The sequence below is a fragment of the Heterodontus francisci genome, chromosome 24 (assembly GCF_036365525.1).
Source record: "Heterodontus francisci isolate sHetFra1 chromosome 24, sHetFra1.hap1, whole genome shotgun sequence".
In the NCBI taxonomy this organism is placed as follows: Eukaryota; Metazoa; Chordata; class Chondrichthyes; order Heterodontiformes; family Heterodontidae; genus Heterodontus; species Heterodontus francisci.
The window spans coordinates 26,388,472-26,400,938 of NC_090394.1; the positions used below are offsets into that span (position 1 = coordinate 26,388,472).

At 41.5% G+C, this 12,467-nt stretch overlaps 1 protein-coding gene across 1 annotated transcript in view; it reads left to right on the forward strand.

The window, feature by feature from the left end:
- Positions 1-12,467, forward strand: part of LOC137383599 (importin subunit alpha-5-like) — a 34,340-nt gene that overhangs the window by 9,869 nt on the left and 12,004 nt on the right. The window contains exons 5-7 of the mRNA XM_068056756.1: positions 399-667; positions 786-868; positions 1,722-1,985. Coding sequence (XP_067912857.1) covers positions 399-667; positions 786-868; positions 1,722-1,985 — 616 coding nt within the window. The remainder of the gene's footprint in view (positions 1-398; positions 668-785; positions 869-1,721; positions 1,986-12,467) is intronic.

The following is a 12,467-nucleotide window of genomic DNA, read 5'->3' on the forward strand; positions in this document are numbered from 1 at the left end:
TTGGGAGTAATGGAAGAAGCATTCTGCTTTTTCTTTGTACTAGATGTATGATAGGTCTTTTCTATTCTATACGAATATTGTGTTGACCCCATCTCTGCATCCCTTGCACACCATATGATCTTTCCCACTTCACATTGATCATCCTGTCAACTTGAGACATCTAAATTAGCAGTTTTGTGCTTTTACTTTTACATTCAACTCTACAAGCACATTTCATACAGAATCATTATCCAACAGATCCCATTAATCTCCACAGCATTGAAACCCAGGACTTGGAGAAAAAAGGCTATTGCCTAATTCAGTCCTAGCACTTTCCCTTTTGGATGTGAGAAGTGGGGGAATTACTAATTGAAGAAAATATAAAGTACCTTTTTTTAATATAATTTTCCTCTTGATAGAAAACTTCTGTCACGGGCATGGAAACCTCCACTGGATGAGATTATTGAAGCAGGTCTAATTAAGAAGTTTGTTGAATTCCTTGATCGCGATGATAATTCTGAACTGCAGTTTGAGTCAGCGTGGGCATTGACTAACATTTCATCTGGCACATCGACACAGACTGGGGCAGTGGTGGAAGGAGGTGCAATTCCAGCACTTGTACATCTCCTTTCCTCACCATACATGCACATCAGTGAGCAAGCTGTGTGGGCCTTGGGTAATATTGCAGGTATGAGATGGTTTGTTTCCTGACCATCATAAATCTACTCCTCACCACAAAATTCAAGGTTTAACAAGACTCGAATAAGCCACAAATGATGGCAGTTACTTTTTAAAATCTCTTGCAGGTGATGGCCCTCTATTTCGTGATGCAGTAATTGAATGCTCTGCTGTGCCCTCGCTTTTGGGATTGGTACAACCAGGCATTGCTGTAAGTCCAGGTGGTAGCTGGTGATCTGTGACATGGTCTGGCCAGTCATGCTGTGTTTTAACAAGCTGAATTTAGGTGTTTCATATCTTTTAAATTAAGTGAGGAAGAATGACAGTACTGAGTTAATGATGAGGCAAGCTTCCCTTCCTGCTCCTGTGCCTTTCTCCACTTCATCCCTCTCCTTTCTCCTGCCCCACAATTGGCCTGGGGCACAAAGCCAAAGACTTCATTGGGATGATGAATTGGGCATGGGATGTGGGGGTTGGTGGAAAAACATGGAATATATTGATTCTCCTTTTTACATGAAATCCAAGTGTCACTCGTGGTATCCTTTAGTCAGGAGGTAATAGGTTCAAACCCTGCTTCAGGACTACTGCACTTTGCAAAACTCATTGCAGGATTGAGGGACTGCTACTTTGTCATAAGTGCCATTCATTGGAATGGTAAATTGAAGCCTTTGTCAGCTTGACAGAGATCCTTTGGCAGTTTTCAAAAGAAATGGGGAGTTTCCTGGTGTCCTGGTCAATAGTCATCCCTCAACTAGTCACACCAAAGTAGATTAACTAGTCTCTGATTTCATTGCCACTTGTATGACTTGGGTAAATTGGCTGGCATGTTTATCTACCAAATAGGTGACTATTTCAAAAGTAATTCATTTGGTTGAGGTGCTTTTACAATGGTCCTAATGTCCTTTTAGTCTGTAGTTGGTTTGTAAATGTAATTCTTTTAACATCAAATTCTGTTGCTAGCTTGCTTACACAATTTAGCTCCAAACTTTCATTTTTACAAATCCCCTCTTTTCCGCCCCCCCCCAGCCTCACAGCACTAACATTGAATTTTACTTAAATTCTAGGTTGGCTTCTTGCGTAATATCACATGGACTATATCAAATCTATGTCGCAACAAAAACCCACATCCGCCCCTCCAGACAGTTCAACAAATCCTCCCCTCGCTGGTTCAATTGCTTCATTATGATGATGATTCCCTTCTCTCTGATGCTTGCTGGGCAATATCATACCTGACGGATGGCCCAAATGATCGGATTGAGGAGGTGGTTCGTACTGGTATTTTGCCAAGGCTTGTGCAATTGATGGCGAATGCTCAACTGGGTCTGCTGGTAAGTAATTTGAAGGAAGTGGAGCTCCACCCTGTTTCTTAAGTTTTGTGATAACTTTATACAGTCTGTTTTGAGAGAAAATATCTTGCCCTGCTGGTCACAAAAATGTAAGTTTTGTGGAGAGGGGCATCTGTTGAACCATGGTTGTGAAGCTGGAAGCAGTGTCAACATTTATTTGACAAATGACTACTCGTGTCTTTGAATTTGATTGACAGCTGTTTGCTCAAGGGTCTTCTGGTCTAGAATATTAGCTGATTTTTGCTTCATTTTCAGTTCTTAGTTTGTGTCTACATCTTGCTGATAAGGCAGAACACTGGAGCAATCAACTAAAATTTTGCAAAGGATTAAGTTTTCAATACTGCTCAATTTCAAAATGTCTAAACCAAACGTGTATATTGGTTCTGTTGTATGCTTTTGTGTATTTCTAAATTTCAGTGAATTTTTATTTTTGGTTTTAGCCTTTGCCTTTAATTTTATGGTCTTGTAGCATTGTTTGATCCATGATTTGGGAAAGGTTTGTGGGGAGGCAGTCTTGTTGGAGAGTAATTGCTAACCCTGTGGCATACCGCTTATATGTACTGTATGTGTAAAGATGCAAGTTCCTGGGGAAAAAGATGTGTAACTTGCTATGGAATTAGTTTGGGAGAAAGCACAAGCAACACTAATAGATTATGTTGCTTCACATCATCTCTGACCTCAAATTGTAGTGTCTAATGTGTTGATTGGTTTGAAAGGAAACAATTTAATGAAGTGAGTATTAACACTGCAGTGTCTACCAATGAGTTGAGGATGGAGCTGGACTTGGGGCAAATCAAACAGTGCACTATAGCAGGCAGTTCATAGAATTGTCTTAGAGTCTCTGTGCTACAGCCGAGTCTCCAATATTAACCAGGTTATTTCACCAAGAAAATGCTGAGTGGAGAATAGTTACACAAGCTACTTGCAGTGTGGCTGACGGGTGAATTCCCGCATCTCTAGTCTGGGCAGAAATTTTGGTGTCCTTTTTAAATGTAGCCTTTAATTTAATGTTGATTGAAATGATGTGCATTGCTAGACCACGGACCTCATGCACAATATAGTGCCAAACATTCAAACCACTAAAATTTTAAATGACTGCTTCCGGTGGATTTTTACATTTGGCCTGGAGTCCAGAGGAAAAACTGGCCAGAATTGCTGCTTTTGATGGATGTAGGATCATTCCTGATGGAAAGATTGCATGTGAGCACTGGATCAAACTTTGTGTCTCTCAACTCCATAATCATATCTCCCACGTGATGACACTCATCTTTACAGAGCTGTAGATTGCTGTGAATTTTTTTCTTTCATGGGATGTGGGCATTGCTGGCAGGCCAGCATTTGTTGCCCATCCCTAATTGCCCTTGAACTGAGTGGCTTGCTAGGCCATTTCAGAGGGCAGTTAAGAGTCAACCACATTGCTGTGGGTCTGAAGTGTGTTATGAAAGTGCTTCAGTTTTAAAAAAAAAAAAAAAATTGTTTTTTTTTGAAGATTCATATTTAAATTGGAAATGGATTCATTTGGAAGGTTGAAGATTTAATAGATGCTGGACTTTGTTTCTTGTTGAAAGTTCACTGAAAGGACACTGGTTCTGTTTTAAGAAAAACTTTTTACTGGATATCACATGCCTTAAGCTCAAACAACAGAAACCTTGGTGACATGGAAGATGTTTACAGAGGAGTGACATGTTAAGATTTATGAAAGTCAGGAATTGGTTTTGCTTCTGAGATATCGTTTTGGTTCTGTTGGGGTGTGGATAGTGTTGAAATGCAGTTGGCTTTGTGGCCTGCAAAAAAAAAAAAAAGTCGTCATCCTTGCACATCTGAGACTGAGAAATCCAGAGTGTCCGCTCCTCTTTCTTTAACCTCTGAAAAAAACCTGGTGAAGCCAGAGTGTGATAACTGAAATCCCTGATGCCACATTTCTCCTGGAAAGCCTACCAGACTAATTCTTGGCTTCTCCAGAACAGACTTTTTTTTTGAAAAGATCCCAATGACCTGTCTGTGTACCCAGACACCAGACCAAAAGGGACAACTGACATCCTTCCATATTTTTTTTTTTCAAGAATTAGCAAGTATTTGGCCAAAGCTTTTTATTTGTTAAAGGCCTTTGCAGAGAATTTTTTTTCAGTGTTGTGTGTGTGGGGTATTTAAAAGGGAATTTTCATAATTGAATCTGTTCATGCTTTGCTACTGGCTAAGTCTTGTTTTTATAATAAGATGAATTTTGTTCATTCAAGAAGCCTGGCTGGTGTATTTTACTCTGGGATGAAGAGTAGAATATATGATTGACCGTAGCGGTAACTGGGTTAACATTTTAAAATATCTGACATGTGAAGAAGTGAGACTAGAAAAGACAGTGTACTCCTCCCACCTTGGTTGTAACAAGTGACATGCAGGCCAGACCAGGTAATGACAACAGATTTCCTTCCCTAAAGATCATTAGTGAACCAGATGGGTTTTTGTGGCAATTGATAGTTTCATGGCACCATTACTGAGACTAGTTTTCAATTCCATTTATTAATTGAACTTATATTTCACCGACTGCCATAAGTAGGATTTGAAAGCATTCCCAGGGTTAGCCTGGGCCTCTGGATTACTAGTCCAGTGACGTTAACCATGCTTTCACTGTCTCCCCACAAATCATATCCCATCATAAGTCGTCTTCTTTAGAAGAAGGATATTTAGAAAGAAATGGCTGGTACCATGAAATCATTTTGTGGTGCTATTTACAGCAGCCTTTTGTAATGTGATGGATAATCAATGGTATCCAAGCCAATGAATCTTGATACTAATATGCTGGAGATGTCTGTGGGCCAAATCTGGCCTATGAGAGGACATTGCTCCATCTTGGGTTATGATTGCTTTCCTTCTGAAATCATGTGATTTGTATTTTTTGTTCAAACATGTGGGACATAATTTAAAAAAAAATGCTTCTCCTATATGTTTAATTTCTCATTCTAAGCATTAATGTAGTAAAAAAAAAATCTGAATTACAAGTGGTTATGCCACGTCAATAATGGCATTGTCATAATTGTGTGCTTCAAAATGGAAGGTATAAATTATTGCATGTTTACTCATTGGCAGGGCTGAGGTGTTTTAGTTAACAATATTTATCCACATTACTAGTGCCACTGATTTACTTTTGCTCTGGTTCTAGTCTTCTCTGAGGTAAGGGCTCCAAAAAAAAGAAACTTGTGGTGATAACATCCTCCAAGATAGGAGCTCACTGTATTGGGGGTAATGGATTAGCATGGATTGAGGATTGGTCAACTCAGACAGTCGGGATTAATGGGTCTTTTTCAGGTTGGAAAGACGTAACTTGTTGAGTGCCACAAGGATCAGTCCTAGGGCCTCTTATTTACCATCTATATTAATGACTTGGAGGAGGGGGCAGAGTGTAATATATCCAAATTTTCTGACAATACAAAAATGGGTGAGAGGGCATGCGATGAGGACATAAGGAATCTGCAAGGGGATATAGGTAGGGCAAAAACTTGGCAGATGGAATTTAATGTCAAAGTGTGAGGTCATGCACTTTGGTAGGAAGAATCAAAAGGCAGACTTTTTAAATGGAGAGAGACTTCAAAAAAGTGCAGCACAGAGGGATCTGGATGTTCTTGTGCAGCAAACACGAAAATTTAGCATGCAGGTGCAGCAAGTAATTAAGAAGGCAAATGGAATTTTGGCCTTTATTGCTGGAGGGTTAGAATTTAAAAATAGGGAAGTCTTGTTACAACTGTACAGGGTGTTGGTGAGGCTGCACCTGGAGTACTCTATAGTTTTGGTCCCCATATTTGAGAGGATATACTGGCATTGGGGACAGTACAAAAGAGATTAAATAGGCTGATTCCTGGGATGAAGGGGTTGACCTATCGAGAACGGCTATACAGGTTAGGCCTTTATTCATTAGAATTTAGAAGAATGAGGGTGATCTTATTGAAACGTAAAAGATTCTGACGGGGCTTGACAGGGTAGATGTTAAGATGTTTCCACTAGTGGGGGAATCTCAAACTAGAGGACATAGTGACAGAATAAGGGGACACTCAGTTAAAACTGAGATGCGAAGGAATTTCTTCCCTGAGGGTAGTGAATGTCTGGAATTCTCTACCCCAGAAAGTTGTGGAGGCTAGATCACAAAGTATTTAAGGGAGAGTTAGATTTTAGAAATGTTGTAGCTGAGGGCTATGAGGAGCTGGCACGAAGGAAGTTCAAGTCTCTGGCAGATCAGCCATGATACTGAATGGTGGGGCAGGCTTGAGGGGCTGAATGACCACCTACTGCTCCTATTTCTTATGTTCCAAAGCTTGTGGACAATGGTCATTTTTTGGTCGAACAAGTTCTCATTATAAACTGTAAAATGTGCAATTGTGTTGGCAATACAAATCTAAATGTTTGGAGTTGTGAATTTTGCCCAGGGAGAAGGTGCAGTATCTGGGGAAAGCTTTTAATCTATTCATTGGTTTGTCTAGATAATGGCCAAAAATAAAACTCTACACCTATTTCATAGAAATCATAGTTTACAGCACAAAAAGAGGCCACTTGGCTCATCGTGTCTGTGCTGACTGAAAAATGGGCCACCCAGCCTAATCCCACCTTCTTGCATTTTGCCCATAGCCCTGCAGGTTACAGCACCTAAGGTGCATATCCAGACACTTTTTTTTTTTTAAAATGAGTTGAGGGTTTCTACCTCTACTACCCTTTGTGTCCCAGACCCCCACCACCCTCTGGGTGAGAATTTTTTCCTCATCACCCCTCTAATCTTTCTACCAATCACTTTCAATCTATGCCCCCTAGTCACTAACTTCTCTGCTGAAGTAAATACGCCTTTCCCATCCACTCTATCCAGGCCCCTCACAATTCTGTACATTTCAATCAGATCTTCCCTTGGCCTCTTCTGTTCCAAGGAGAACAACCCCAGCCTATCCAATCTTTCCTCATAGCTGCATAGTCTTGGCAACATCTTCGTAAATCTCTTCTGTACCCTCTCTAGTGCAATTGCATGCTTTCGGTAATGAGGTGTCCAGAACTGCACACAGTACTCGAGTTGTGACCTAACCAATGAGTTATACAGTTCCAGCATAACCTCCCTGCTCCTATATTGTATACCTCTTTTAATAAAGGAAAGGATTCCATATGCCTTTTTTTTTTGCCGCCAACTTATCGATCTGTCCTGCTACCTTTCAGGGATCTGTGGACATTCACTTCAAGGTCCCTCACTTCCTCTACACTTAGTATTTTCCCATTAGTCGTGTATGTTCCTTTGCCTTGTTTGACCTCCCCAAATGCATCACCTCACACTTTTCCTGGGTTGAATTCCATTTGTCACTTTTTTGCCCATCTGATCAGACCATCAATATCTTCCTACAGCTATTCGCACTATCTACCACACGGCCAATCTTTGTGCTGTGTGCAAACTTCTTGATCATTTTCCCTACATTTATGTCCAAATCGTTGGTGTACCACAAAAAGCACGGGACCCAGTACTGAGCCCTGAAGAATGCCACTGGAAACTGCATTCAAGTTGCAAAAACAACTGTCAACAGTTGCCCTTTGTTTCCTGTCACTGAGCCAATTTTGTATTCACCTTTGCTACATTTCCTGGATCCGATGGGATTTTATGTATTTATTTTTTTAACCAGTCTACTATGTGGGACCTTAAGAAAAGCCTTGCTAAAATCCATGTTGACCCCACCAATCTTTTTTACTACTACAAAACATTCAATCAAGTTAGTCAGACAAGATCTTCCCTTTAACAAATCCATACTGACCATCTTTGATTATCCTCTGTCTCAACTGATTCCAATAATTTGCCCAACAACTGAGGTTAGACTGACTGGCCTGTAATTATTCAGTCTATCCCTTGCTCCCTTTTTAAACAAAGGTACAATGTTAGCAGTCCTCCAATCCTCCGGCACCATATCTATATCTAGTGAGGACTGGAAAATGATGGACAGACCTTCTGCTATTTCCCCCCGGCTTCTTTTAACAGCTTAGGGTACATTTCATCTGGTCCTGGGATTAGCATCCTTGAAATTTGATAAATCACCATTAATATTTCCCCTCTCCCTATGTTTATCACATCCAATACTTCATACTCCTCCTTAACTACAATATCTGCACTGTCTCTCTCTCTCTCTTTTGTGAAGACACACAAAGTATGCATTAAGAACCATACAAACATAGAAAAATTTCAGCACAGAAGGAGGCCATTCAGCCTATTGTCTGTTGGCTGAAAACTAGCTGCCCAATCTAATTCCACCTTCCAGCACCTGGTCCATAGCTTCGCAGGTTACAGCACTTCAGGTGCATGTCTGGGTATGTTTTCAAAGAATTGAGGGTTTCTGCCTCCACCACCATTCCTGGCAGTGAATTCCAGACAATCACCACCCTGTGGGTGAAAAAAAGTTTTTCCTCCTGTTCCCCTCTAATCCTTCTACCAATCATCTTAAATCTGTGCCCCCTGGTAATTGACTTCTTTATTAGGGGAAAGAGGTCCTTCCTGTCTAGTTGATCTAGGCCCATCATAATCTTGTACACCTCAATTAAGTCACTCCTCCACCTCCTCTGTTCGAAGGAAAACCACCCTAACCTTTCCAATATTTCCTAATAGTTACAACTTTCAAGCCCCAGCAACATTCTTGTAAATCTCCTCTGCATTCTCTCCAGAGCAACTATGTACTTCCAGTAATGTGGCGACCAGAACTGTGTGTAATACTCCAACTGTTGCCGTTCCAGCATTATATCCCTGCTTTTGTATTCTATACCTCTGCCAACAAAGGAAAGCATTCCATATGCCTTCACCACTTTATCTACCTGTCCTGCCACCTTTCAGGGACCTGTGGACATGCACTCCAAGGTCTCTCACTACTTCTACCTCTTGCAATATCCTCCCCTTTATTTTGTATTTCCTTGCTTTATTTGCCCTCCCCAAGTGTATTACCTCACACTTCTCCAGACTGAATTCCATTTGCCACTTTTCTGCACACTCAACCAAACCATTTATCATTCTGGAGTCTACAGCCATTCTTTTCACTATCAACTACACGATCAATTTTCGTCATCAAATTTCCCAATCATGCCTCCCACGTTTAAGTCCAAATCAATATATAGCAGGAGTAGGGCATCTTTCTTCCGCCCCTACACACAGGTTACCTTTTGGTCTTTTATGGGTCCTATTCTCTCCTTTTATCCTCTTGATAATGTATTGATAAAACCTATTTGGGTTCACCTTGATTTTTGCTTGCCAATGTTCTTTTATGCACTCTTTGCTTTCCTAATTTTCTTTTTGATTTCACCCCTCCACTTTTTCTAGACTCTTCTCTAGTGCTGAGTTCTCTATCAGATGTAAGCTTTCCTATTCTGCCTTCCCTTTCCCTGTAAGCTCCTCAACATCCACAGGGCTCGAGACATGGCCATCCCACCCTTTATCTTTGTGGGAACATGTTTACTGTGAAGGCCTGGAATCTCCCCTTTGCCTCCCACTGCTCTGACAGTGATCTACCTTCGAGTAGCTGTTTCCAGTTCACTTTTGCTAGATCACTCCTCCGCTTAGTAAAATTGGCCTTGCCCCAATTGAACACTCACTCCTGTTCTATCTCTGTCCTTTTCCATAATTATGTTAAAACTGACTGAATTATGATCACTACCACCAAAATGCTCTCCCACTGCCACACCTTCCACCTGCCCATCTTCATTTCCTAAAACGAAGTCTAAAACTGTGTCCTCTCTCATTGGACTTATGACATACTGGCCAAAAAAGTTCCCTGAATGCACCTCAAGAATTCTGCTCCCTCAATTCCTTTCACACAAACTATCCCAGTTAATATTGGGGTAGTTAAAATCCCCTACTATTATTGCCCTACTGTTTTTGCACTTCTCAGAGATTTGCCTACATATCTGCTCTTCTAGCTCCCTCTGACTGGGTGGGGGTCTATAATATGCTCCCAGCAGTGTGATTGCCCCCTTTTTTTTGCTCCTTGGCTCAATCCATATGGCCTCATTTGATGAACCTTCCAATGTATCCTCCCTCCTCACAGCTGTAACAGTTTTATTGACCAAAATTGCCACTCCCCCTCCTTTCTTATCCCTCTCCCTTTTGCATCTGAAAACCTTGTAACCAGGAATGTTGAGCTGCCGTTACTGTCTCTCCTGAAGCCATGTTCATGTAATAGCTATGATATACTGCCATGAGTCTATCTGTGCCCTCAGCTCGTCTGTTTTATTTGCTATACTTGCATTGAAATAGATACCCTTGAGCACTGCCAAACATTTTTTTTCTAAATTTTTTTTTTTGTTTCCTCTGCCTTCCACACTCCGACTAATTTTCTGCCTTCCATTTTCATTTTCTGATTTTGTCCCAACTGAGTCTACCCTCAGGTGCCCAGCCCCTGCCAAGTAGTTTAAACTCTCTCCAACAGCACTGGCAAAATGTCCTGCAAGGAACTTAGTCCCAGCTTTGTTCAGGTGCAACCTGTCTGGCCTGTATAGGTCCCATCTTTCCCAGCGTCAGTCCCAAGAATCTAAAGCCCTCCCTCTTGCATCAACTTTCCAGCCATGCATTCACTGTCTTATCCTTGTATTCCTATACTCACTTGTGTGTGGCACTGGGAGGAATCTGGCAATTTTACTACTTTTGTGGTCCTGCTTGCTAATTTCTTTCTTAGCTCAGTAAACTCTTTCTGCAGAACCAGATCCCTCTTCCTACCTAATGTCATTGGTACCAATGTGGACTGTTCACCCTTCCCACTCTGGATGTTCTGCAGTTGCTCAGTGACATCCTTGACTTTGGCACCAGGGAGGTAACGGACCAACTTGGATTCACATCTGTGGCCACAAACACCTGTCTGTTCCCCTTACTATTCAAGATCCTATTGCTTTTCCACACTTGTGCCTTACCCCCCCCACCCCCGTGTAGCTGAGCCACCCATGGTGCCATGGCCTTAATTCTGGCAGCACCCCCCCAGATGAACGATCATCTTCCTCAGTATTCAGAAGTGAATGCCTGTTAGTGAGATGCAGAGAGTGAAAGCTGCTGATTTCTTGCCTGTCTGGCAGTCACCTATTTCCTCCCCCCACACCCTGCCTACTCTTAAGCTGCTAGATGACCACATCTATAAACGTGCTATCCACGATGCTCTCATCTTCACAAATGCACTCAGTGTTGCAGCTGCTGTTCAAGTTCAGAAACCCAGAGCTCAAGCTGCTACAACTGACACTTGGTGCACATATGGTTATCCACATGTGTTGGCAAGTTCTTTATCTTAAGGGATCATATGGTAACATAGGTTAAGGGGTATTTAGAAATGAGAGCTGGTTAGGTAATTGGGCTTTTAAACCAAGCTGTAAGAGCTTTTGGGATGCTCAGCCAAAACTGCTGAAGAGCTGGAAGACTTATACAGCCCACTGACCTGGGAAAGCTTTATTGTGCATTGTGAAGATAAACTATACTGATTTCACTCTGAATCTGTTCACTACTGTAGCTGTATGTTCACTTGCTCTGTAATAAAGCAGCTTAACTTTGTTTTGAACCTTGCTGTGTTTGCTCAATTTTTTTTTCCCTTCGGAGATTGTAGGCTTCCCCATGTGAGAGACACCTCCAGTTCAGGTCATAAATATACTATTCCAGCTCTGGGTGATGTTATGTAAGCAGATATAAGCAGTATGCGAGAGCTTCCATTTAAAAATTAGATACCTAAAATTCTTGGGTGATTTGAATGTTCTCGCATGACAAACACCAAGATGGCATGCAGGTACAGCAAACAATTAGGAAAGCAAATGCTGAAGTACATAACTAAGTCCTGTTACAATTTTACAGGATTTTGAGAATACACCTGCAGTACTGTGCAGTTTTGGTCTCCTTTTATTGAAGGACATGTTTGCCTTGGAGGCAGTGCAGTGACTGTTCTAGGTTGATACCTGGGACAGATAGCATTGTCTTATCAGTAGAATGGGCCTATACTTGCTGACTTCTACAAGAATGAGAAGTGATCTCATTAAAACATTCAAGATTGAGGAGATTTGACAGGGTAGTTGCTGAGAGGCTGTTTACCCCAGCTGGATAGTTTGAAATAGATATCATAGCATCAGGATTAGGGGTCAGCCATTTCGGACTGAGATGAGGAGAAATGTTGTCTTCACTTATGGTTGTGAATAGTCTGCCCCAGAGGGTTGTGGATGTTCAGTCATGTGAACATATTCAAGACGTAGACATTTTTAGACTAGAGGATTCAAGGGATGTGGTGATGGGGCAGGGAAGTTGAATTGAGATCAAAGATCAGCCATGATCCTATTGAATGTTGGGACAGGTTTGAGGGGCTGTATGGCCTATTCCTTCCTTCTGTTGATGACCGGAGAAGTTATTGATGGCCAACCCAAATTTTGTAGTAATGGGTACTCCAACTCAGTCCAGTCACAAATTGCAACTAGTGAAAGGCTCCAGGTTTTCTGTAGTACAGCTTTGCTGTG